The sequence below is a fragment of the Apteryx mantelli genome, chromosome 5, assembly GCF_036417845.1.
Source record: "Apteryx mantelli isolate bAptMan1 chromosome 5, bAptMan1.hap1, whole genome shotgun sequence".
NCBI lineage: Eukaryota > Metazoa > Chordata > Aves > Apterygiformes > Apterygidae > Apteryx > Apteryx mantelli.
The window spans coordinates 61,638,941-61,665,355 of NC_089982.1; the positions used below are offsets into that span (position 1 = coordinate 61,638,941).

General features: G+C 42.5%; 2 protein-coding genes across 3 annotated transcripts in view; one reads left to right on the forward strand and one right to left on the reverse strand.

Moving 5' to 3' along the window:
• UBE2K (ubiquitin conjugating enzyme E2 K) overlaps positions 1-6,545 on the reverse strand; it is a 38,949-nt gene extending 32,404 nt beyond the window's left edge. Inside the window, exon 1 of the mRNA XM_067298119.1 lies at positions 6,174-6,545. Within this exon, the coding sequence (XP_067154220.1) occupies positions 6,174-6,236 (63 nt within the window). The 5' untranslated portion in view covers positions 6,237-6,545. The remainder of the gene's footprint in view (positions 1-6,173) is intronic.
• A 310-nt stretch (positions 6,546-6,855) lies between these two features.
• The window catches only part of SMIM14 (small integral membrane protein 14), a 57,307-nt gene continuing 37,747 nt past the window's right edge, over positions 6,856-26,415 (forward strand). Inside the window, exon 1 of one of the 2 annotated variants that reach the window (XM_013949566.2) lies at positions 6,856-7,318. In XM_013949566.2, the coding sequence (XP_013805020.1) occupies positions 7,316-7,318 (3 nt within the window). In that variant the 5' untranslated portion in view covers positions 6,856-7,315. Of the gene's footprint in view, positions 7,319-20,204; positions 20,313-26,415 lie in introns of those variants that run through there. The other variant, XM_067298120.1, reaches the window with a different exon arrangement.

The window sequence follows — 26,415 nt, forward strand, 5'->3', positions numbered from 1 at the left end:
TATTTATGTATACTGATCCTAAAAATGTAATGGTATTATATTCATAAAACTTGAAAAACAGCTACATGGTTCAGATAAACAGGTATAAAAATGCAAGTCAACCAATGGTTCAGAAAGATCGCCTTAGAACAAAGAATAGTAAGTAGTTTTCTTAAAACACCTGTAAATGCACTTTGCTTTGAGCAAACTGCTCCTTAGCTACCAAAAGAAGTGACTATGAACCAACTCCTTTTAAGGTCCAAAGTTGCACAGATCCATTCGGAATTATTTTCCATTACAAACTGGAAGACATAACCAAACACGCACTAGATAGAATTCAGAAAATCAAAAGTAAGTAGGAAATAATCTAGAAGGGTACTGAAATGCCTTCATCTCCGATTATAAGAAACAGCTCAACACCTCGTCTTGCCTATAATCATAGGCAGGGTTTGAAATATACAGTAGAAAAATTCTCCTCAGGAACATACAAAGGCAAAGATCTCATAAGCAACTACTTTAAAGTTGAGATAATCTTTTGCAGTTCAGAGAAAAGCAGCTTAAAGAAGCATTATGGATCTCCTATCTGTTCTACCTTCATGATTTCAAAACAGGATTTGTTCAAATTATAAGCCAAGACAGCTTTGCTCCAATTGCCTATCAGAAAAACCCAGTCTCTGGTTTGAAAATAAACAGAATTTCTTATTGTCTTATAATAGTGGAAACTTATGAAGTAAAAAGAAAAATCCTACTTCGAAGTTCTTCATTTTGTCTACAAGGGGAAAAGTTTTAACGAGTATGGCATCAGAGTACAGCCTCTGCCTTCATGCTGTTTTTCAACAGCTGAAACCCCTTCATGAACAATAAAAAAATAAAATCTTATACTAGAGTACAGAATCATGTAGGACAAGACCCCTGGAGTGCATCTAGTCCTGCTAGACTCCTGCTCAAAGCAGAAGCAATTAGAGCAGGTTACTCGAGAACTTGCCTAGTTGAGTTCTGAATATATCCAGGGATGGAGATTCCACAATCTCTCTGTGCAACCTGTTTGAATGTTTTGACCACTATCACAGCAAAAATTTTTTCAGTTGTATCTAGTCAGAATTCCCTATGTCCCAGCCTGTGTCCCTTGCCTCTCATCCTATTCCTGCACACTTCTCAGCAAAGTCGGGCTCTTCTCCACAGCCTCCCATTAGGTATTTGAGGATAACAGGAAGATCTCCCCTTAAACTTATTTTCTTGGCAAATCCAGTCCTCTCAGCCTTTCCTCCCATATCACATACCCCAGCCCCCTAACCATTCTGATGGCCGTCCACTGGACTCACGCCGGGATGTCAATGTCTTTCCTATACTGGAGAGCCCAAAACCGGACACAGTGCTGGAGATGCGGTCTCACAAGTGCAGAGCAGAGGTGAAGAATCACTTCCCTCAACTGGCTGACTACAGTCTTACTAATACAACCCAGTATGCAGTTGGTCTTCTTTGCTCCAAGGGCACTGCTGAATCATGTTCAACTTGCTGCTCACTTGGATACCCAGTTCTTTTTCTTCTAACCTGCTTTGTCTCCAGTCGGCCCCCAGTTTATATGTACTGTTGCATGGGTTATTCCATCCGAGATGCAGGACTTGGTACTCGTCTCTGTCCAACTTCATGAGGTTCCTGTCAGCCAATTTCTGCAGCCTGCCAAGGTCCCTCTGCACAACGGCCCAGCCCTCCAGTGTACTGACCACTGCCCCTGCAAATTGGTATCATATGCAAACTTTCTGAGAGCCTGAGCAGAGATTTGTACCAATATAATGACCTCAGTTTAAAAGTTCTCATCTTTATGCTTATTTTTAACTAAATAACTAGACGTAGTCTAGCTTTATTCACACAGCCCCACTGCACTCACTAAACCTGCACTGACTTCAACGGGACCATTTTTATGAATTAAAAGTTAAGTACATGTATTAGCAGAAAATGGATATTCTTTAAAAATTATGTTACTGATATTATTACTGTGTAATAATAGAAGACATTTTATTCTTATACATCGCACCTTCAAGGTAAACGGGAGGAAAAAAAAAAAAAAAAACACAAACAACCCTCCCATATGCACACTTCAACAAGCCATTTTAATAACACTGAAGCACAATTACAATTTAAAGCTTCCATTTCAGTGAATTCAATTTCTAGCGCTTAAGACTGCCCAAATATAAACAAACCAAGGCAATGAAGTTTTTCTGAACCTGAAGATTAAATAGTCATGGCTTTTCCAAAAAGCAAGGAAGTTTCACAGATGTCACTTCACATCTTTTGAGCAGGCAAGAATCAAGACCGCTCTATGTAATGACAAAGGCAAACACCAGAGCAACTCTCTAGAACCCGAAAAGCTGAAGGAAGGATGCAGTATGGTGGACTCCCACATGCTGTTCTGCTGTTACTTTTCCTTTATCTTTTTCCTATAAATTAAAACAGCACATAAAAGACTCCAAAACAAATCCCTTTACTTTTCAGTAGTAAAAGCATGGAAATGAAGTACTTCAAATTATGTCATCAACCTCCTGGCTCTATTTAAATGCTATTTTGGATTCAAGTAAGTTGCAAATTTTAATTGCTACTTCAGGTATCTGACCATGTAGATATTCACATTTCATAACTGTGGTTGTGTTTAATCTGTTCTCAGCTCTATCCGGGTTTACTTCCTGTACAGATAAACCCCTCCCTCTTGATATTCATAAAAAGGGAACATTTTGTTGTAGAGATACCAACAACTCTCTCCTTGCTAGGAAGACGCTATTTTTCCCACCAATGGATTACTTTGGGGACAGGGCTAGCTAGTGGTTTGGTTATATATTATGTGTTAGCCTCTAGCTTTCAGATAAGCAGAAAATTCTTTACATTTCTACAGGATAAAGAAACTGATGGCCAATTTATCCTTGTATCAGTCAATGATGGCATAATATCATTTCTTTAAAGCATAACATACGATGCTATATGAAAGTATGAAAACAAGTCATGCGTTAACATGCCTGCTGAACAACACCCATTCCTCATTATCAGTCTTGAAGTGACCACAACACTTTTTAGCATGTTTCTATTCACCATAAACTGCCAGATTCTTCTCCTCATAAGCTAGCTGCTTATAAACAGAGAGAAGGTGAAGATTTGGCTACCTACTGCGGCATTCATGTAACTCTATCCTGAAATAATATTAGCTGTCCTTCACCAAAGCCTGCTCCCACCTATTAGAAGAAAGAAGAAGAGGAAGAAGAAGAAAAGGGGGGCTACTTCCCTCCACCCATTTTTTGGTTTCTCCGCTACTCTGCAACCTAATATGTGTATTCAAAATATGTTTTCCTGCTTTAGAATTTCACTTAGCCTATGCCACAAAAGCAACATGATAGCAAATTAATGAAATGATAGCACAAGAGACAAAGTTGAGCAACTGATGCCTTGTCTAGATTAGGATTTAAGGTATGATGTGAGTTAATGTACTGCTTACTCATTTTAAAGTTTAAATACAAGCATAGTATAGCAGCTTCAACACATATTTAACTACTCAAGTTAGTGCCTAGACTAACTTAACAGCTTCATGTTTGTTAAAGATACAGTACCTCATCTACCTTAGAACTTTAAAATTTTTTCAGCACACAAGGTAAATTTGTTTTATTTAAATCCTAGTCCAGAGAGCATTCCTGACAAAGAAATTGCTGCTGGTCTCACCTATTTATAGTTCAAATATTTAAGAGATACAAAGTTACAAGGACCTTTATTAAATACTCAATATCTGATTCCTTAAGTTAAGATGTGAGAGCTTACAGTAAAACTGGAAATAATACAGCAAGCAGAGCAGAAATGCTTCTGTTGCTCAAGTCTGAAAGGATTTTAAGTGCTTTTTCAAAACCACCCTATTTCAGTCCACAGATGAATATGAGAAGAACACACAGAGCAAAATCTGTATGTGCTCCTTCCAAGTGCCAAAAAATGGTATTTTTGCCCATATTGCATCTGCAGAGAAACAAATTGGTGGTGCTCTTTATGTTCAGCTGTAGTTCAAAGCCTCAGATAAGAATAATCTAAGTGCACACAACGTGAGCTATTTTGCCTTCACAAACAGACTTAAATTTCTATACAACAAATTTAGCAACACCATTTATGAAAAAAGTTTTAAGAACAAGGTTTCAGAACCACTTAATTATGCAAAACATGTAGAAAAAAACCTTGTTTTCTTCTTTGATTTGTAGCATTTAGTTATCCCTCCATTCACCATCTCACTCCACATGTTTTTATGCTCAGTGGTACTGACACCATAGTTTGACTGGCTTTGAAAGTACAAACATCCACAACAAACTTTGCTTGTAACAGAGAATCATAGATAAATGCCTAAATTATGTATCAAAGATAGGGGAGTTATTACATCCTGTAAACAGCATTTTTATAGGTACTACTATGTCAGTATACTACTCATATGTAGCTTGATAATGGCAGGAAAAGAAGAAATATAAAACTCTTACATGCTTTAATTTTAAAATTTCATAATTTTAAAGTTTCATAAGAATTGTGGCCTTATATCTGAAAAATGCTGTGTAGCTCAAAGACTATTTTATAACATTATTTATTTCCAACATTCTATACTGATCCCCTTCAATACATAGACTAAACAAACAGGACAGGAGAAAAGTGTACTCTCTGGACCCAACCTTCACAGTAAGGAAATTCAGTATGGATCTCACTACATAATCGCATTGGTTAAGGTTTCTCTTTTTCCTACATAAAGCAAGGGGAAAGGGACTTGAACGCTTTAGGCAGTACCTTGAAATACAGATACAAATTTTGTTCCTACAATATAAACAATTATATGGAGTACTAGTTTTGGACTCTCTAATTCTGGCACAAAGATGGCCACCTAGGAATTTGTCTTAGCTTACACCTAATTGTGTAGTCACTGTGCAAGAGCTTGGCAAGAACAGCCTGGGCTCCAAAGGTAGCTGTAAAACAAGGCCCTTACATTTTTCTAGAGGCTAGTTCAAGCTGCATAGCAACAATGCTGTTAGCACACTTAATTTAAAAGCACATCAACTACAACAATGCTAAACATATTTTCTGTAAGGCATTAGTATCTTCAAAAAATTACTATCTTCTTGATTTTCTTCTGTGAATGTGTCCAGATTTCTAAAACACCAGCTTTAAGAGTTACACGCTCACATTAATATTTCACAAGCATCTAACCTGCAACATCATCCCAAGTAGGACAACAATGACGACACAACTATTAAAACCTATCTGGCTGACGTTCACCAACTCAGATACAGACACAGCAAAAATTATACTGATGCAACCTTGCAAAAGCTGCTACGTATTCCCAATAACAGATCAAAACTTCTTTTAACATCTTGCTGAAAGAAGTCAGCTTCTCCCATTGACCACCACATATCTCTCAATACTATGAACCGCTTCAGAGAGATACTATTTAGAAAGCCAGAAAACTAGATAACAGGAATTACATGAGTGTGGTTTTAAAATTATCCACCTCAAGGTGAGTTAACCTACACTGGGATAAAGGAAGTTCTGGATTAGAGTAACCTAGATAAATAGGGATTTACCTGCAGCCCTTAATAAATAAATAAATAAATAAATAAATAAAATTAAAGCATACTCTGCAATCCCTGGCTGACCAGAGGGGTGAGTTAGGGGGCTGCGTGTGGCCATGCGTCCTGTACCTCAGCCTCACCGGCCGCCCTCGCTGCCTCCTGGCGCCCGGGGCCGCGTGCGGGGGTGCGCGCGGCGGCACGGCGCGGGCGAGGGTCGCGGCGCCCCGCGCGTGGGAGGCCCCACCCCGCGGCGCCCGGCCTGGCAGCGAGCTCCGCCGCCCGCCGGCTCTGCCCGCCGCCGCGGCGCTTCCTGCTGCGGGCAGGCCGGGCCCGGCAGGCCCCGCTCCCCCTCCGGCCGCCGGCGGCTCCCGCTGCCCGCTGGGGGAGGGGCCCGCGGCCCCCTCCTCCCCCCGGCGCGGCCGGCGGGTCCCGTCTCCCCGGGAATCGCCATTCCCCTCCCCGAGGCCGTGGGCCGGGCCCACCCCCAGCGCGGGGAGGTGGGGCCGAGGGGAAGCGGGGTCCCGGCGCAGCGCGGCGGGGAGCCCGCACCTTCCCCCACCGCCCGCGCTCCCTGCACACACGGGGGAGGGTGGCGGCGGGGGAGGGCAGGGGAGAGGCTCTGACCTCCTCGCTCTTCAGCACCTCCTTGAACTCCCGCTTGATCCTCTGCACCGCGATGTTCGCCATCTCCTCAGCGGGCTCCGACCCGCACCGCTCGCCGCTGCCTCCGCGCCGGGCCCAGCGAGCTCCGCTGCCGCTCTCGCTGGATAACTCCCGGCCCCACCAAAATGGCGCCCGCGCCGAGCATGCGCGCTGCGGCACCCGGCACTGCCGCCGCCGCCGCTCAGGAGGGGCCGCCGTGTGCGCGGAGCGGCGCGGCGCGGGCGGCGGGGCTCCCCGGCGGCGGTGGGGGCTGAGCGCAGCGCCGGCCGCCGGGGAGAGCGCGAGGAGGGCGGGACGCGCCAACTGCTGCCTCGCGGCCCTTCCTCCCCGCTGCGCCGGGGGGAGCGGCCGCCGGCCCCCGGAGCCGCCTGCCGCCGCCGCTCGCCCCGTGGCGGGCAGGGCCTGCTTCCTGCGGCGCCGGCAGCGCCCGCGCGGCGCTGGGGCCGGCAGAGCCCTTGCGCCGCCCCCCGCCCGCGGGCCCCGCGGTGGAGCTGCCTGGCGGCGGGGTGGCGACAGAGCGGTGACCCGGCCCCGCCGCCAGGCGGCCCCGGCCCGGCCCGCGGCGGGGCTCCCGCGGCCGCGGCGGGGGCGCAGGAGGGCCCCGGGCGCGGGGCGGGTGGGAGGCGGCCGGGTGTCTGCGGGGCAGCGCCTGGCTCTTCGGGGCGCCGCCTCGGGAGCCCCTGGGCCCGGATGACCGCAGGGCTTTCCTCACGCCCGGGGAAGCTGCTCAGCCCGCTGCTTCTTCTTTTTTTATTTTTATTTTGGCTGATCCTCGCTGGAGCAAACGGCAGTACTCGGCAGCTCCCCTGGCTCCGCTCTGCCCGCGGGAGGCCGCTGCCTCCTCGCCCGGGACGGGGCTCGGGGGCGGCAGGCCTGGGAGCCGTGACCCGGGGAGGGCGCGCCGGTAGCTGCTTGCTTGCTTGCTTGTGCGGCCCCTGCTGCAAGGTTTTGGAAGGAGAGTAAGAGGTGAACGTGTCAGTGCTGTCTTATGGGCTGTTATGTTTCATTGCAGAAGCAAACCCTGCAAGCCACAGATGTTGCACTGTCTAGAAGACCGAAATAGGTACCAGGAACCATCCCTGCTTGTCTGAGGAGGGCAAAATATGGTATGGAACGGGAGAGCCTAGATAGATTTTCAGAAGGGAGTATGAGATTGCATTTACAACTGTTGTTTGTTTGGGAACTGGAGGCTTTCAAGACTTTAAGGTCTGCAGAAACATTTTACAGTGCCTTCTCTAATTGTACAGTGTAGGGCTGTGTACAGCAGAGACATTTATCCCAACAGGGAGCATTTCTGGTTTTTTAGAACCTGATTGTAGTGGCTTATAGTTGGGACTTGTCTACTCGTGGTATGGCTGTCATCTGCAAATACTGTTCATTTATCTCCAGTAGTATACACAGCATTTTGACTATTATATAAACATTAAAGAAAGTATAGGCCCAACTGATAAAAAAACTGGCAGCTTTTTACAGATGCATATAGTTCTTTTTTTCTGTGTGTTTACTCTTCCCCCATGATTTGACTGGGAAAAGCCCATTCTTCTGGAACAGTGTTGTACTATGTGCATCTGGCTCATAGAGTCAGCTCTTTCTTCGTATCAAAGCTTGTTTTTGACACAATACGCAGTGCATTTTTTCCAGGTTTTATTACCTTTCTGAAAAGAACTGTTTTGCATTAAGTCTGTTTTCCTTTTAATGACTTCCAGTGTGATCTTGGGCCTTCAGCTTCAGAATAATTTAGACAGCTAAGTCCCACTGATGTGCCTAAATTCCTTTGAGGAGGTAGGCCATAGCTTTGCTGTGCCTTAGGTTCCCACCTGTAACATAAGGGTAATAATTCTTCTCTGCCTCATAGAGCTCATAAATGAAAGTTAGGTTTATGGTGTGCTCAGCTCCTGTTGAGTACTATAGACAAAAATTATAAATGCAGTACATAAAATCCTCGAGTTAAATGCCTTATGTCTTTTCAGACAGCCCACAGTAGTAAGAAGCTGAGCTTCTAAATATTCAAAGCTTGCTCTGAATGGAGTGGAAAACATGGCCTTTATCAAGTGTCAGAATTCTTTGTGTGCTTGTGAGCATGCTTGTCTGTTATAGGTGGTAGACATCCAGTAATAGCCACAGTAAAGTAAAGGGCAGTGATTTTGCCTGGTTTGTATCTGGGTTTATTTCCATGTGCTCATTTGGATTACAAATGTCAGAGTCTGCTACTGCAAAAAGCAAATCAAATTAATATGAATTGCTGTATCTCTTTTCCTTACTATACTCTTCTCATTTCCTTTATCCTTATATAGGCATCTTTCACTTACCTCACAACTGTTTCATATTCATCATATACTCTCCATTTTAGTTTTCCTTTTCCTGTTCCTTTCCTCTTTGGTAAAATAAAGAGAATCTGGAAAGGCTTTTTGGAGGGTAGAATGGTGGTGGTGAGTCCTGCCAGGATCAGAGTACTGCATGTAGTCAGTACCTTATGTAATCAGTGTGCTGGGGCTATCGTAGTGTAGCTCTTACAATATTTTACAATTTACTATAGTTTACTATTTTACAGAAAACTCTACATGATTTTAAGCCAGAACAAGACCATAAACTAGCAGTTTCCAAACAGTACTTTTTTTTGGTGAGATAAGCAAAATGCTTAGAAAGAAAAATGCTGATAAGAAAAATGAGAACATATTCAACCTCTTCTTGTGATTTCAGTGACTTCACATGTCTGACTTCATAATATATTGTATAGTGTGCTGATAATACTGTTCTGTGTATAACCTCTGAATTAAGTTCTCATTAGTCTTTTACCGTTAGAGAAATCCATATGCAAAATATAAAACAGAAGTTACTCCTTTGAACATAGTCAGTTCATTTTTTGTATTATGAAATTCTGTAGTATATCGGATTTCAAGAGATAGTTCTTCCATTAATCCCATCATCGATTTAGCTTTATAGCAAACAGTTCTTTCAATAGCAGCTTTCACAAACCGACCACAAATTGGTCTATACTTTTCATGTTGGTCTTGATCATAACTAATAGACTGGGAGACACAATTCCAGGTATCCACACTTTGTTTAGTATGTTTGGTATATTGTTTTGAAATATTTCTGTAACTGGGTGCAGGGAAGATGGTGAATTAATGGGGGTTCTGACTACCTAAAATTATTTCAGGAGGAAAGTTTATAAGATCAGTGCCTTTAAACTAAGATCAGTGATCTTAAGGCATCAGCCGAGACTCTCAGTACAAAAGGGCTGACAATATTCATCATCAGTGCTAGTATAACCAAACATCCTAAACAGTATTTTGTTTCCTGTATTACATGGTTCAGCCCTACAGTCTGTACGTAGGAAACAGTTTTCCCCCTCATTTTCATGGAAAAGTGGCTGTTGTACATGGACAAATTGCATGGGCATGTTGGACTCACTTGCTATATATACAGTACAGAGTGTGCATGGTTCATCTGATTGAGATTATGGTGCCCCCAACACCAGCACACTGCCTGGGGGGCTCCAAAATGCTTGTGACAGCACTAGGTAAGATTAAATTTCTGTTCTTCAAATTATTATTCCTAGTGATCTCTTACTCATTTCCACATTTTCCTGTTTTTATTCTAATTATATCAATAGGATATTTTTCTGTTAGAATTACTCAGAATTTGGAATTATTTTGTTCCCTGTGATTTAGAAGAGGAAAATTCCATTTCTGAAACTGTAACTTTTTAGCATGCAACATTCTGTTCTTTCTTTTTGCTGTCTCTTCTTTGTGTCTTGCATAACCAGACTTCTTCCTCCCCTCATCTTGGCCTCTTTAGTTTAGAAAAATCAGAAATGTCAGGTTTGATCTTCTCTCATTCTTGCTGGAGGACTTCTTCTAGGACAGGAGAGCTGTCTCAGGAGATTTGTATAGTGATTTCAAACACTGTGAGAAGCAGAGGTTGAATCTGTAACATATCTGTTATTTTTTTTTTTATCTTCATGAGCCATCCATAGAAGGATTAACCTTACAGGGAGTATTAGTATTAGATGGTATTCACTTTTCATTTAAATGTTAATATGTTCATTTATAATATGCTTTATTAAAAAAAAAAACTGACAAATGAGAAGCCCAAAATATTCATAAAACTAAGGTGTTCTTAAATTTAACCCTTATTTCCCACCTACCTTACACACTAGATTTCTCTTTTTAACAGAGAGGTCTATGTGCCAGAAATTGTCTTGTTTATCTACATATTACTTAGCACATTTTGGAGACTATGAAAATAAATGTAGCCCACGTGATTATTGTCTGTCATATTGTGTTCCTGTTGTGGCAGCGTCTGGATGACTCAAGTCATTCTGAAGATTAGCTTTATCACAGAAATAACTAACTGGTTGTGCAAGTTGACCGAGTTTTAGGTTATCATCTGAACTTTCCTGTTCCTCCTGTACGTGTCCACGTCCGGTTTTGTGGACAGGTGTAACAGTGCCCTCTCCTGGACGGAGCAGGGCAGATGTGCTTGCTCCCGGGAGCTAGATCCCTCTGTTGGGGAGCTCTCTGCCTACAGGAGCTCGGGGCACTGCTACTGTGTTGTCCATCGTTCTTGTTCAGGAGGAATTTGAAGGAGTTCTGCCGTCAGAAATGCTTAGAACAGAACAGAAATTGTTCTGTATTCCTGATAGAGAGAGGTGGTATTCGTTCAAGCACTTCCCGAGTTGTATTTTTCATGTCATTAGCAGCTTGAATATATATGCCAAGGAATACAGCTAGTGTACTCAGTAAACATAAGATTCATCTGTCGTTCAGCTTGAATTCATGCGGTGCAATTCACCTGACTTAGTGGAGTTAGATGAGAAATTAATCCAGCTATTGATATTACATCAAAAATATATGGCTTAAATAAAAAGATTTAGCAAAGGTTTCATTAAATAACGCATGAGCAGAAACTTTTGGTAGTTTAATAATAACACTCTATTGTTCTTAATTTCTAAAGGGCTTTCATTAGATACTGACAGTACTCCATAGACTTTTCATTAATTTGGAGCCTGGCATTATCTTCCAAATTAATGTTACATATGAAGCTGATTTTTTGGTAGGAAAACTAGATGAAAACAGCCTCAGTGCTTTTAAGTCTGCCAGGAATTTTTTTGTTTGTTTTAAATTTCTGCCTCCTTGTCATCTAGAGGAGTGGTTTTTGACTTGTGGTCTGTACACCTTGGAACCCATGGGCTTCTTCTAGTGGGTTCATACATTACTGTCTCAGTTATTACTATCAAGCCTTCTTAGCGTGACAGGCACATTAAAAAAAAGCAGGTTCATCTATGAGATAGTTCTTATAATTGTGCAGGAGGTCCCAAAATTTTTAATATTCTTAATGGGTATGCACCTCCCTTGAAAGAATTGGCATGTGCAGATTGACAAATTGATCGGGGAAACTAAAAACCATCTTTATACAGGAGAAGTTATAAAGCTATCCTCCTTTCTTCCTATTTTAAAAAGAAGATACCAATCTTTTTGATTCTCTTTCAAAAAATGAAAGAAAACTGCAAATACAAAAATACATTTTACCACTATTGACTATTGATATGGATATATATAGTCATATAAATAAAACTATTAGTTTTATGAATATTAAAGTAATAATAAAAGAAAGAATTTGTTGAATCTGGTGAGTTAGAACTGGAATGGCAAATGATTGTATAGCATTAGTTGAATGAATATGGGAATCCAGAGTAAATAAAACCCCCCCAAAACCCCAGTCTGTTAGAGGGTAAGTAAATGCAGTCAAAACAAAACAGCACAGCACTGGAAGTAGACTATGGCTCTTTAATTGCCAAATTTTCATGTTTCTGGAAGTGTAGATAAGCTAACTGCTGGAAAGCTCATTGTGCACAGAATGGTCCAACTGGCAGCATGCAGATCAGATTGGGTCTGCAGGATGCTTCCACCTGGCTTCCTGCCTTTTCCTTTGAGGAGACAGAGAACAGTTATTCAGGCAGTGTATGCTACAAAATCTACTCCTACATCACTGGTGTGTCCACTAAAGAGGAAGGGATGAGACCGGACACCTCTTCTTGTACGTGACCTGGCACATAAAGCCATCAATGCAGACTGCAACAAGGGATGTCCAAAAAGGAGATCACGCTCCTGCAGGCAACAGTGTTATACATTACACAGTAGTCCCAACACAAAAAGCTTTCCAGCTGTAAAATAATATGGATTAAAGAAATATGAACAATCACAGTATAATATAAAAATATATGCAATAAAATCAGGAATCTGCTAGAAAAAGAAGTCAAACCAGAGAGAGAACATACTCCAGTGTATAGTACATTGTCAGTTGTTACAAATCCCTTGAATAATCTCTGTTTTGTAGAGTTTTTAGGGATCCTGAAAGGTAGGAAAATATCATTCCTTTTAATAAAAAAGAAATCTAGAGCTCTTGAATTGAGCTGTTGTTGCTTGATCTAGCAATTTCAGATTTCTGAGGGTTTTTGAAAATTTTAACTAGAATTTGAATTTATTTCTAATGATAGCCATCTTGCTAAACTATAATATAATCTGTCATGACAGGCACCAAATCCAGAACTGATGGAAGTCTTTTGGAACTGTGTACAGTGAAAGTTTACAAACTAGTGAAGTTTGTCAGAGATCATCTGGAAAGAGCTCATCCATGACAGATGGGTGATTTATCAAGCTGTATTACTCTTAATACCATCCTAAAATATCTTCATTTTGGAGACTAGAACAATTTTACCTTGGAAATGTAAAGGAAGGAAAGGAAGGAAAAAACTTTTCCATTGATCTTACTATAGCAGAATACTAATTTAGGGCTAAATCATTACATCTGAATCACTAGTCACTATTTAGACTACACTCCTGTAAAAAAATGTTAATTGAACTGCATTTGAAGTCAAATAAACAAGTAAATACCAATTCAAGAATACAAACTAAGACAAGTTTATTTTGTTGTTTTCCTAATCTGATTGTCTCCAGATGGGCCATGCTGCTAGCAAGAACATAGGGTCTGGCAAGTTATTAGACTTGCCAGATAGACTTGAGGATAAAGTCAGATTAAACAAGCAGGGCCCTAATAGTGTACAGTTAGTATATCAAGTAGTGTACAATTTCCCTGAACACAGTAGGAATTAGGCAGTTTCTCTGGTCTTTGAGCATCTGTCAGGCACACAGAGTTTCACAGAACAATATCTAGAAAACCCCTAATATTCTGTGTGCCTTTGTTTTCAGTAGTAACATATCCTTTTGTTTTCGGAGAAGATCCATTTTGGGTGGAAAGAGCTTACTGTCTCATATATTTTTCTCAAATGAGGGGTAGCTATTACACTTAACCAATTTCAGTGAGGTTTAACTCATCTCATAAAATTCCCTGTTACAGCTTTCGCATCTTCTTGACAGAGTGCCAAAAAGTCACATGGTAAATTGGCAGCTGGCACCTTTTAAAAGGCAATATTCTAGATTGTATTTTTCTTTCCCCAATTAAAGGTTAGTCATGCTGGGAAAAATTCAGTCATGCTATATGGTTGTGTCTTAGAATTTTGTAGCTCCCAACTCCTAATACTAGGAATGCTGTGATGGTAGGCTGTTGGCCCTTTCCCTAAATGCACAGCAGATGTAAAAGTTACTGAATAGCGTATGCATATAGTATTTTCCTGCACAGATACTTTTATGTCTTATCATCCCTGTATTTTCATATCACTGACCCAAAATAATTTTACTCACGCTGAGACTGTGGTGAAAATGCTCTTGCAGATGTACCCACTCCCAGATTTCCTCTGAGTGGTGCAGTAGTTTATCTACAGAAAAGTTGGACTTCTGCTATAATATGGCACCACCTTTAAGTCATTTGATCTTTTTTTTTCAGTAGTTTTCTCCAGCTGTAGAGACAACATCTATATCCAGTTTTGACCTCAGTGGGTTAACACAGAAGTAACCACAAGAACCCATTTCAACACTGAAAATGTACATTCACACTCTGAACATTGAAAAGGTTTCCCTTAATCTATGCAATGTTTTGGCAAAAATTGTAGACTGTGAAGTAGGAGCTAAATACTACAGTATTCCTTTTTTACCTCAGCAAGTTCTGTAAATCCAAATTTTCTTTCTTATACCAAACCACTTGTAGGGTTTACAATAGGTTCAATAGGTTTGACATATCTTACTGCAGCAAATGCCCAGCTGTGCCATACCACATCCTCTAGCAGCAAATGTGCACAAGCTAAAACCATTGCATTAAGATCACATTGATCTTGGCCAGCTGGGAAAGCAAGTTCATTTGTCAATGTTCATTTTCTAAAATCCAAGATGAAAAGCGTGGCTGAATGCGTTACAGAGACCTGAGTATAGACCAGGTTCTTTTTCAACAATTTAATTTAGTTCTCCATAGTCCATCCAGAGATTCTGCCATCTTTTTATGTGATAGAATACTAATATCCAAAGACTGACTGGCAGAGTTAGGCCTTTTGATATACCTCCTCGGTGATGTGTGACCTCTCTTCTCTGTCTGCTCTTGGTAAATAGTGCCTTGGCTTTTTAAGGAATGGTTTCTCTTAAATTTCAGTCATATACTGAGTGCTTATACCAATTGCAAATCAACATATATCCATTTCAGATTAGAATAATTCCAAATTCCTGACCAGAAAAGTTTGACTCCTTGCTGCTTCTTGGTTAGATGTACTGTAGTGTGCCAGAAAAATCCTTTGGGATCTTATTTTCCTTTTTCTCTCTCACATTTTCTTCTGCGGTAACAATCATCAAATTTACTGGCTCACATTTTGTGCCTGTGGTTCTTCTATTAGATGTGGCTTCTTCTATTAGATGTTCACTTGGAAAATGAACAGGGATTCATTTTTATTTCAAGTCTGTGAGAACTGTAACAGTTAAGGGCTCTGACTCATGATCAGAGGCAGATTCAGATAGAATGCTGAAATGTCTCTAAACATAGAGAGACAGCGACAAGAGATGTGTTTTTCCCGAGTGGCAGCAATTTACAGCTGAATGTAGTAATGTCAGCTGCTGGTAAATTTAGCAGTCAGTTTATGGCTGTGAACTACAGTGGCTCAAGAAGCAGTTTAAACTGCTTCTCATCTTTTCTTTGCAAGAAAGCCACAACAATATGCAGCTGCTATTATGGTTTCTGCTCAGAGGAAAAACAATTTGTTCAGAGTGTACTAGTGTTGGTTGACTTGGACCACATTTTTAGAGGGGATTTCCCAAAGTATTTGCAAAACACTTTTCCTGACCCTGATTGTGTAATTATCAATCACAATGAAATTAGTGGACCTTTGTCTCATTAACTTTCACAGTTACTGAGAATTTACTGTTCTAATTCTACAGGTCCAGTTTTCAGCCTAGTTCAGATAGTATATCCTGCCCAGTCAGTGGTATCATTAACTATTCAATGGTTCAGATCTTAATCTTCTATTTTTAGATGATTTTTTGCCAGCCTGATCTTTTAAGTGTCACAATTGACCTGCTTGTATTTCTTAGTTGCTATTGTAGTTACTAGTTAATATTCTACTTAAGTGTGAAATAATTCTTGTCTGCTCAATTTCAGTTTTCCTTTTTCCATTTCCTAGTTTGGAAAACTTAACTGAACAGTTGTGATATCAGCAGCATCACAGCAATGCTTTGTGGTCACCTCCCCTGGACTGTAGCTAACTTATCTCAAAGTCTGTGTTGGTATGTTGATACTTCAGGAACACAAAAACCCTCCATAAATCCTCTGACAACTTCAGTGGAGTTTCTTCTTTCTATCCGGCCATACTTTTTCTGTGAGTCCTGACAGCCTAGGTTGCAATCAGATGATCATTAAGCTTGCGTCTGTGCATTGCCAGAAACTCTGGCAGTATAAATTTGGTTCAGGTCTAGTGTGATCACATGACTAAATTTCCATTAAATAACTTAAGTACACAATATAGTCTTTGTGCCAGCTAATTCACAGGCGTGCTGCCTAATATCCCAGAGTGCTTTGCAATTCTCTGGTGCTTTGTGAGATGCCAGCCCAGCAGAGTTCTAGGAATTTTTGTGAGCAACTTTTCAAAGGACTTGGCTTCTTTTTCCAAAGTTAGATGCCTTTTTAAAAAAAACCTAATGTTGCTGCCAAAAGGCCACTTATACCTTGTTACTTTTAAGGGTACTTTATAATCTTGGCCTTTCCACTTGCTGGATGCCATTTTCATGCAGATGTCTTACAGGTGGCTCTTTCGTATCAAAATTTGCAGTAGAGTTTCCTGAAGATTCCCTAACCTGGGAGTAGCATTATCAACTCATTATGAACTGCATAGAGGAAAAGCGGGAGCAGAGAGAAGAGGAGTTACATTAAGAAGAATTTGCCCCATTTCAAGGTCTTTTTTTCAGATCTGATGAAACTGCATGAATTGTAACTGAAGAATTTCCATTCCATAAAGTGTCTGGATGTGAGCAATGTCTAGTGCCATAAGTCATGCAGCAAAGATGAGAAGAATATCAGCAGAAGGAGAACTTCAGAATAGGAAAAGTAATGTTCTTGGGGTTCTGTATTAAGGTCGTCCATTATTTGGCAAGCTATCAGTGTGGAAAAGTTGAAAGCTAGAACCATAATCTGGAATGTGACATCTGCCTGCTGCTTTATGAAGTGACCAATCCACACTACTTTCAGATGACATATGTACAGAATGTTGTAGCAAGCGTTGCTCAACGGCCACCCTTCTCCATTGTACTGGGTTATTGGTGGAAGGAACATTGCCATTCTCTGCCCTTCAAGCAGAGGGTTTTTTTCATGGTTCTAGTCTGGCAGATGCCTGAAATTGGGCAGTCTGCTTCTTTTTAGTGCGCCAAGATCAATGGAGTTACTGTTCTGTCCTTGTTACTAGCTGATCTTGAAGGCCTTTGTTCACAAAGTCATCTACCAGTAGGTGCAGTCATCACTAGTTTCATCATAGTTTGACTGCCTGAAAGGAAACTTGATAGTGTGAGTCTGAACACAGCTTCCATATCAGGATCTTGTTTTACTGCTGTATCTTGCACTAAATTTGTGAGTGTAAGGGGGAGCAGATGGCTGAAGTCTGGGAGTGGGAAGCTGGGATAGAATCAGTGCCTGCTATGGCTTGTTCATTTGCCCGTGGGAACCAGGAGGGCCAAATTCTGAGGGATGCTCTGGCAGAATGTTTTATGTGAAACGCCTAGCTGCTTTCTGCATATATATATGTCCTTGATGATTTGAAAGCAATAAGCCTCTGCGTTATGTTTCTCTTGTTCATAATCTCTACTTTCTGTAGCTCGCATTGCCTGCCCCTCTTCCTTGATAGTTCATGCTCAAAAGTTTCATTCCATGAGGATCACCCTTTCAATAATGAAGCCTTCATCAGGCCCATTGGCTTCCTATCTCTCCAAGAATGCTAATGGAAACATATGTTGAATAGAGAAAAATTCCCTCATTTTTCTGGCAGCGAGGCAGCGCAAATAATGCAGAACACAATACTGAAAAATGGCTGAGCACTTTACTGGGACCAATTATGTAAGACTATTTAGAGATGTGTCAACTTTGCAGTAACAACATGAGGGGAAGAAACAGAGCAGGGAGGGGAGACCTGCTTGGTGTGAGTGCTTATATCCCATCTGGAGGGCTATGACTGGCCAGATAGAGCTGCTTGTATGCCTCATGAAGGGACAAGTTCAACAGATAACCAGATAAGTGTGTGAGTTCTTGAATGGAGTGATGTGAGAAATGAGTTAAAAAGATGTAATGTGGAGAGTTTTGAGGAGGCTGCATTTGATTCAAAATAAGAGAGGAAGACATGACAGTTCTAGCTGTGTCTTGATTGCAGATTGCTTTCTTGTAGATCGCCCCATTGTCATCCCCATCAGCTCCTGCCTCTCCTTTTCAGATTCTTTGCGGGTTCGTATTATTTCCAGCAAGGCATCTGAAACTGCCTGGCTATCTCAGTTGTGTCCTGCCAATTCTAGGATTGTACTAGTTCGGTTCTCCAAGGATCACTATGAAACTCTCTTCCCAGTTCCAACCGTTCCTCCAAGTATGCTTGTCCTTTTGGCAACAACAGGTAACCATATTTTTGGCTGTTTGGCTTTACCCATGGGCAAGAAAATAGAATTGTTTAGTGTTCCTGCCCCAGCTTGACAAGAGGGTTCTTCTCCGCTATTTATGGGTTGCCACTGCTCTCCTGTCATGTTGAAGCCAGGACTAGTACAATAAGCTGTGTCCGCTTGCTTCTGGTATTTCAAAATTTTGGATCCATTTTCTAGAACAATGACTAGCCCTAGGTGTGGAGGAGGAGACAGATAGGCAAGGCTGCTTAATGGTGTTGGGAAATTGTCCTTGCTTGCTTCTAGGATGGCAGGTTCCCTCATGAAGGGTTAGGAGGATGGCTGAGGGTGAGGAGGGAGGCAGGATGCAGCTACAGTTGATCATTCTGCTTATGACACTCTGAGACTGAGCAGGAAACCATCATCTTGGATAACCTGCCACTGGTCTGTCTTCAGCCAGGACAGTCAAGGTATGCTTCAAGCCAAAGAAAGCCCAGCCAAGTGTACCTTGATGGTCTTGATGTTCATAATTCCTGTTGCACTCTAAACTCCTGAACAGGCTGTCAAGAAACTTGTTCTCCCAGTAAACACTGTAGGGATGTACCTTCATATTTCCACATTAAAGATCAATGTTAGCATCCTCAGTGCCTTATCAGAGGTTCAGTTCCCTGGGTTGAAGAAGACAACACAGCACAAGCTGCGCACAGTTTACTTTTTTTGTGATACCCTGGCTTTGTGTCTGTGCCTCTATTCACTTTTCAGTATTGCTACTGTTTAGTTTGACACTGACTGACACGAGAAAGGGCAGAAAGGTGGGAAAGGAGAGGAAGGATCCATAACAAGTCAGGACTGTGTGGCATGGCTAGACAAAGGTGGCCAGTCTGCTGCCTTTCGGGAAGCAGGACGTTATGTTCCAGGGCTGGCCCTACAATGGGAGCGGGCAGACTTAGCCTCCCCGCATCTTACAAGGAGATGCGGCTTTGCACACCAACAATGCCAGGAAGTGCAAGGCTGCGAACTGGCAATGCACACGCAACTTGGCAGAATAACATAGGCTTGACATCCAATGCTAGAAAAAAAGTTCGGATGAAAACAAAGAATATCCCTACAGCCATGAAAGGAGGCTTGAAAGCCCTCTGAAGGCGGAAAAAGGTGATGAGAACAGCCAAGGTTGTCCCCGTATGTGGGCCATATCAGACCTTATCTGAGGCAGCCAAATCACTGTGCCCTGGGAATCTTCTCAGGGCACGTGATGCAAGGAGGTACTGGCTTCCACCTAACCTCCCTTCCTCATTATAATTGCAGCATCAAGCATGTTTTCTACCTTGGAAGAGGTAGAAAACACTGGAAATATCACAGGACAAGATCTTCTTCCCTGCGTAACCCCCGTTGCATTATGGCATATCGCTGACCCTGGCAGGATTTGGTTCCATCCTCTTGTAGGGGAGCATGGCCCTGCAGCTCCTTGGCTGGGCGCAGGTAGCCGCGGCTGGCTGACGATGACAGGCCACGATCCAACGTTTTCCTTTCTAATTTCATTCTAGAGCTTCTAGACGCACGTTTTGACGGACACTTTGATTGCATAGAAGCCTTTTGAGTCATAAGGTCCTGAACGAGCTTCAGATGCTTAACAAGCCTTACATTTCTCGGTGAGAAACTACTCTGTAAATTCCCCCCGCTGCGGAGGCGATGGCTGGGGACGAAGGAGGGTGCTCGGTGGAGCCGGCCGGTCTGCGCCTGACCGCCGGGGCTGCGGCAGGCCCTGCGGCGGCCGCGCTCCCCGCGCCGCCCTGGCGCGGACTTGCCGTGGCGCTGTTTTCAGGCCGCCGCGGGGTGCGGAGGCGGGGTGCGGAGGCGGCGGGCGGGGCGGGGCGGGGCGGGGCGGGCGCTGGAGCCGGGGCCGGGGCCGGGGCCGGGGCCGGGGCCGGGGCCGCGCGGCGCCGCCCCGCCGCCGGGAGCCGGCAGATCCGGGTCTCGTGGCGCGGGCTGACGTGTGAGCCGGCCCGAGCAGCGGGGCCGCGCCGGCGGGGCCGCCTCTGCCAGCCGCGGCCGCGCAGCCCTCCGCAGCCCCCGAGACGGCGGCCGGAGCACGGTGAGCGGGGCGCCGGGGGGGGGCCGCGGCGGAGACTGGGGCCGCTGCCCCGCCGCGCGGGTTTCCGCGCCCCCCCCGGCCGCAGGGCGCGGAGCGGGCGCGGCCCCGGCCCCGGCCCCGAGCGCGGGCAGCCCCGGGGGGGCAGCGCGGCGCCCCCTGTCGCGGCGCCGCCCGGCGGCGGGGGCACAAGCGCGGAGGGGCCCCGCCGCGCCGCGCCGCGCCGCCCCCTGTCCCGCAGCGCGGTGCTCTCCCAGCAAGTGAGCGTCGGCGCGTCTGCCTTTACACCGGCTCATTTGATGCGGTTTTCCTTTTTATTTTTATTTTTTTTTTGCTTGCTGGGGGTTACCCTATCCCTTCTGTCTTTTTTTTTTTTTTTTTAAAGGAGCTGTGTGCGATACTTTGAGCCACGGGGTCTTGTTTTTCTCTCTTTAAAGAGGCTAGGGGTGACATACTGACAGCGGTGTATATGCCCCCGGGCTGCGCTGCTTTTTGAAAAAGCGTGCCCAGCCAAAGGGGGAGAAATCAGGCAATGTCTTGTAAAACACAGTCTCGGAGAAGGAACAGTGTCACGTGCCCGTTAGTTTACTGAAGATAGGATTCCTGCCAGGAACGCTTCCTGCGTGTGCGCCAGGATCTGTAGTTTGTAGCAGATCACGCTGGGGCAGGGGTGGCGTGGCCTTGGGAGCGCAGGGGATCCCGCACGGTTATCCCTCCCTGGTGTTACCCGGTCGGGCTCCCGAGACCTGCAGCCCACAGCTCAGCCACCGGCTTCCATGACCCTTGTGAGGCCTCAACTGACCACTGCTCTTGTGTGAATGCAGCGCGTGACCTACACTAAAAACTCTTTTTCCAGAAAATCCCTGTTTTTCCAGCCAGTCTCCAGTGATTGTGTTTCAGGTTACCGATTTGTGGGTATAGGGACTGCTTGTATCATGTACTGGCTGAACATCCTTGTCTAAGCTTTTCTACAAGTTTTCCAAACTCATCTCCAGTTTTTTGAGGTGAGAATGTCTAACTTTTTTTTAAAAAAGAGCTTATTATGTTAATTTTATGAGTGTGCCTGCTGGGGAAGGTACATGTCTGCAGTGAGCATTAGTCGGTTACTTCTCAGAGCTCTTTGTGTGCTTAACTCTTAAGACTGCTCTTGACCTTTACTCGTTTTGGTTACTTTCCAAAAGCAGACATCAGCTCAAAAAATGCAAAATAAGAAAGAAATAAAAACCGGATTTTTAACTATTTATAGTGACAGAGAATATATCCTTCGTAATCCCATCTAGTTCTTTATATTCTTATGACCTGTCCAGGTGTAAGAAATCAAGCTATTGTTGTTGATTATTGGTTTAAAAATTGACCCTGTCACTGACAGTGTGGCTTGAAATGGTGGAAGCAATTGACGAAATAAAAGTGACAAAATTGATTAAATAACCATTCTGATGGTTAGCAGTACATCAGTCAGTGAAGTTGTGTGTGCCCATTCCTTCCACTGACATGGCTGAGTCTAAGCTCTTTGGTTGTGTTGCCCCTTTTTGTAAAATATGAGATTTACAGTTCTTGCCTAACTCCAGAGTGGTGTAGAGTCCTGTATGTCAAGTGGTTTAAGAGCCTTTTGTATAAACAAAGTTTTGCACAAAACCAGTGCAAAGTCATACTGGATTTATTATTGATCCACAAAGTTTTGTCTCGTGCATTTCTCTTTTATGTCCCTGACATAAAGTCGCTGACCATTCAGGACCAGAATGGGCTATTTCAGAATTGAGGTTGTAGTAAAAGCCGTTCAGTACTTCTAGCTGGATTGCGCGTGGGAGAAATGTGCATGGCCCACTTACATGGCCTATGCTCTGCACACCATGTTCTTCCCTGATTTTTAAAGCAAAAATAACAAAATGCACTTATTGTTAAAGAAGTAGTCATATAAAAGTAATTAAAAAATGTATTAAGGATTTAATCATTTTGTAACTATCAGTGTGTCTGCACTCAAAACATTGGTATCTCGTTTTTAGAGAAAGTTAGTTTCTAACTGACTTCTTGTTTTGTTATTAATTTCTCATTTCCTACTTTCATATATTTAGACTTCAGAATTAGTGATGTGTGAATGTTATTTGCGTAACAGATATGCAATAAAACAGAGTCTGTGTTCATGTTTCAGAATTTTCCCTCCTAGATATTTTAGGTACTTGACATACTTTCTTAAAGGCCAAGTTTTGTCTTTAGTGAAGTTCATTGTAGCAGAATTGTGCCTAAATATATACAACATCAAGAGTCTTTATAGGGATTTGAACAAGCATATTAAAAGTAGCAAGACCCTCTTTCTCTTCTTATAACTGCCTATGAATGGCATAGGTGTATAGTGCCCTGACAATACCAAATATCAGATTCTTTCTCTGTATGTTTTGACCATTTATCCAGTTAGTTGTCACAACAAATACAGAAATATATTTTGGCAGATGCATTTATGCATAGAAAAGTTGGTATCATCTGCCCATATTCTGCTTGGGGAAGCAAATTAGAGAGCCCATGCACCTGCTTTGCATAGTCAGGTTGCCTGTTATTAAACTTGCTTTTAAGCATGCTTTATGTTTTAACTTCCTAGGTTGCAGGTTAAATTTATTAATGTGTAAAGACCTATCTAGTTGTTAATAAGGCACCTGATTCTCCAAGAGGTTGAGTACTTTTTGGAAGATCCAAAAGCTCCCAATCGTCTCTGAGTACAACAGAAGCTAAGTAAACGTTGTAAGGTTAGACCACAGAGCCAAGTCTTGCATTTCTTGTTCACGTAAAAGGAAAAGAAAAAGCATTGGTTTTGCCAAAATAGTTCCTTCAGCTTATAACATTGTGACTCTCCAATAGCCAGCTTGCCAAGGAAGGTTTTTTGAAGAAAGGCTCCTCTTTACGTAAAGGAATACACTCAGGGATAGGAAAAGCATCAGTGTGTATTAGTCTTATTTCTGCTGGACTTCAGTAGTGGTACAGTGGAGAAGTGGGGTTCAATTCTCCTCTTTCCACCCTGTCACCTATTCCATGGTGTTGGCTGGGGCAGGGAAAAGGTCCCTAGTGATGGATGATGTTGCTTTTCATGAAAGATTTGAAGATGCTCAGAGAGCAACCTCTGGCATGATTGGGTTGTTGTACATTTGCATGGCTGTTAATTGAACCAATATGCTTCAGAGGCTTTAAGTGTCTAGCTGGTATTTTTAGAGATAGTGGGACAAATCAATCCCATTTGGTGGGAACAGATAGAGTTATGCTTGATAAAAGTTTTCCTTATTGAGATTAGTTCCCTGTTCTGATTCTGCTACAGCTTTGCATGCGTTAAAAAACATTGCTTTCTGGAGCTAAATATAGTTTCATTCCTACTTTATAAAACTGCTAGACAAATGTCAGACCCAAAGCATTGAGGTCTCCTAGGAAAGAAAAGATTTTTATCAAAAAGAATAGAAAAGCTGTACAGAAATGTAGTGCCAACCATTAAGCAGTTGCAACTCTTTATTTGTCAGATCTTTGTCAAATGCTAGTAACAGAGCCATGGTATTTTTTGTTTAATCCATGTGTCTGTTTATATGTTTCCTATTCGTTAATGATAAAAGCTTTATTTTTAGCAAGGCAGTATTTTTAGAGAACTTGATAAAATATTTTATGTCAGTTTTCATATATGAAGTCAGTTTAGGAGAAAAAAAAGAACTGTCCAAATGAAGTTACATGGAAATGTGATGAAAAGTTGGGAGTTACTTCTTTAAATAGTTGGACTAAATCAAATGTGAAACAAACCTTCCTGGTGTGAGTAGCCCTACTTTAGCAAAAATTCCTGTGCAAGTGCTTACGGTATCATTGGTGGCTTGTCACTTTTCATATCCAGATGAGACTGCTAGCAGCTATCATTAAGCATCCCTATTTAAAAATACTGGATTGAGCTTTTATGATAGAGTTCCAGGAAATACAAGAATATTCTTATGCACAGACTGTACAAAAAAGACTTTTCTTGAGCCACAGAGATTGCTGTATGCTTCAGTTTCAGGGTGTAAGTAGAAAAAATGTGTTTAAAGATTTAAAAAATCTTGTACTTTCCCACAAGAAGACTGTGGAGCCGAAGGTGAGATATGTGTTTCAAAGCAACTAACACTTGTCTGATGAAATATTACCGTGGATTTCTCTTATGCAAATTGATGTAATAGATTGAAAAATCTTTTTCTAGTAGGTGCAGCGGAGACTTGTATCAGTACCTATAATTTGCATTAGTACTTTCCTTTTGATGAACTAAACTAGTCTGCGAGTCTGCTGAATAGCTGGATGCTCTTCTCTGGTAAAAACTGGGTCGTCTTTTGCCTAAGCATATGTAAATAACCAAGTTGAGAAATCCTGTTAATTGCTACAGGTTCCCTCTGGTGTAAGTACTGATTAAAAATATTCTAATTGATAAGCTCAAATTGTTTTTTGCAGGTATGCTAAAAACCCGATTCAGCTTCCACTGAGGTCAAAGACAGGCATCCGCTGGCTTCAGATAAAGTTTGATCTGGCCTAAAGGGTTAGGAGTAGGGCTGCCAGGGAATAGAGCTGCTTTCATCTGAAAATTGAAAATCCTGCTATCTTTCTCAGCAGGCTGCTACTCTGCTAAATCTGTTTGCTCAGTGGCAAGTTATTAGAAACATATGTCATCCCTGGAGAAAAAAAAATAATGAAAATATTCCAAAGAATTTCAGTATAACTTTGTGTTTGTATATGATTGGAGTAACAGTAAGGAATAGTGTGGTTTTTTACACTTTCAAGGATTTAGTTTGGTATTTTGTAATGTAAATAATTGTTCTTTTAATAAACAAGTCTCTAAAAAAACTTCATCGCTTATGGTTTAGGGCACTAAAGCTATATTTGCTGGCTCAAGACTGTGGAAAAACTTTGGGTTTTTTTTGTTTTGTTTTAAAACTGTACACTTAGTAAAGAAATGAATAAGAGAATTTTTTATGTTAACTTACTTTTGCAAGGAGATGAAATGTCTAAAAATTTCTTAGAAACTTAATGATTTAGCCTCAGAAACAGTTACTTCAAAATAATAAGTTATTACAGGTCATCTGACCCCCAGTGACTGTCTGGGTGCTCACTGTTAGCTCATGGTAGTTGTGAAATAAAGTGTCTCAGCTTCACTTTTTTCTGTTCTGGACTAAACAAAGTCACGTTAACTTGCAATTCCCATAGGTTAAGTGTGTGGGGGGGGGCAGTTGCCACGTCCCAGCTGTTGTACAGTAGCTTTGTTACACCACAATGATTTGCTCATGGGTTCGAGTCCTGAACCTCACTAAATTTGTTTTAGATTTGGATCAACTTTGAACTCTCCAGTTACTTTGGTACATTTGAACATACTAATCATAATCTTGATTCATACATCTTGGAACCAGAACAGAGGTTTTTTTATGACTAGGTTACATAGTTTTATAGGAACATATCATTTTTCGATATTTAGTCTGTTAAGGTAAAAAAAACCTCCTTTTGTATTATGAAGCCTGAAAGTTAAATACAAAATATTTCTTGGGCTGGGTAACGGGCAGCAAAGTCAGGTTCCCTTTTGTTCAGACGCAGGGAGGCTCCTGGGAGGTGCTCACCCCTGCCATTCCTCGTTCCCAGGGAGTACTCTCATTCTTGCTTCCCTGGCAAAATTTGCTCCCCGGAGCATCAGCTCCTCTTTAATCTGTAGCCACTTGTTTAGGAGCAGGGCTGCCTACCCTTTGCAACGCAAGCCTTTAGCGCTAGTTGACAGGGCACAGCATGGGGGTGTGCTCTCAGTGCTGGTGCAGAAGTGCTTTCAGCAGGGTTTCAGATTCAATACGCCTCACTTCCAACAATAGTGCATCAGTCATGCAGCTGCAGGGGCACTGAATTTAGGAGGCCGGCAGTTGTTGCTGGGGAATGGGAAGAGGAACGTGAGCAGAAGCAGTGGGCAGACTGTAGTGCTGGAGAAACTAACCAAAAGCTGGAGAGCAGGCAAATTTGCTTGGGAGCTGGCTCTTCTAGTTACCACTCAAGCAGAAAAAGTTATGGGAGTTGTTGCCTTACTGAAGACCACAGGAGACGACTCCTGGTTTGCTCTGTTAACTGGTTGGGATGCAATAGGTTAGTA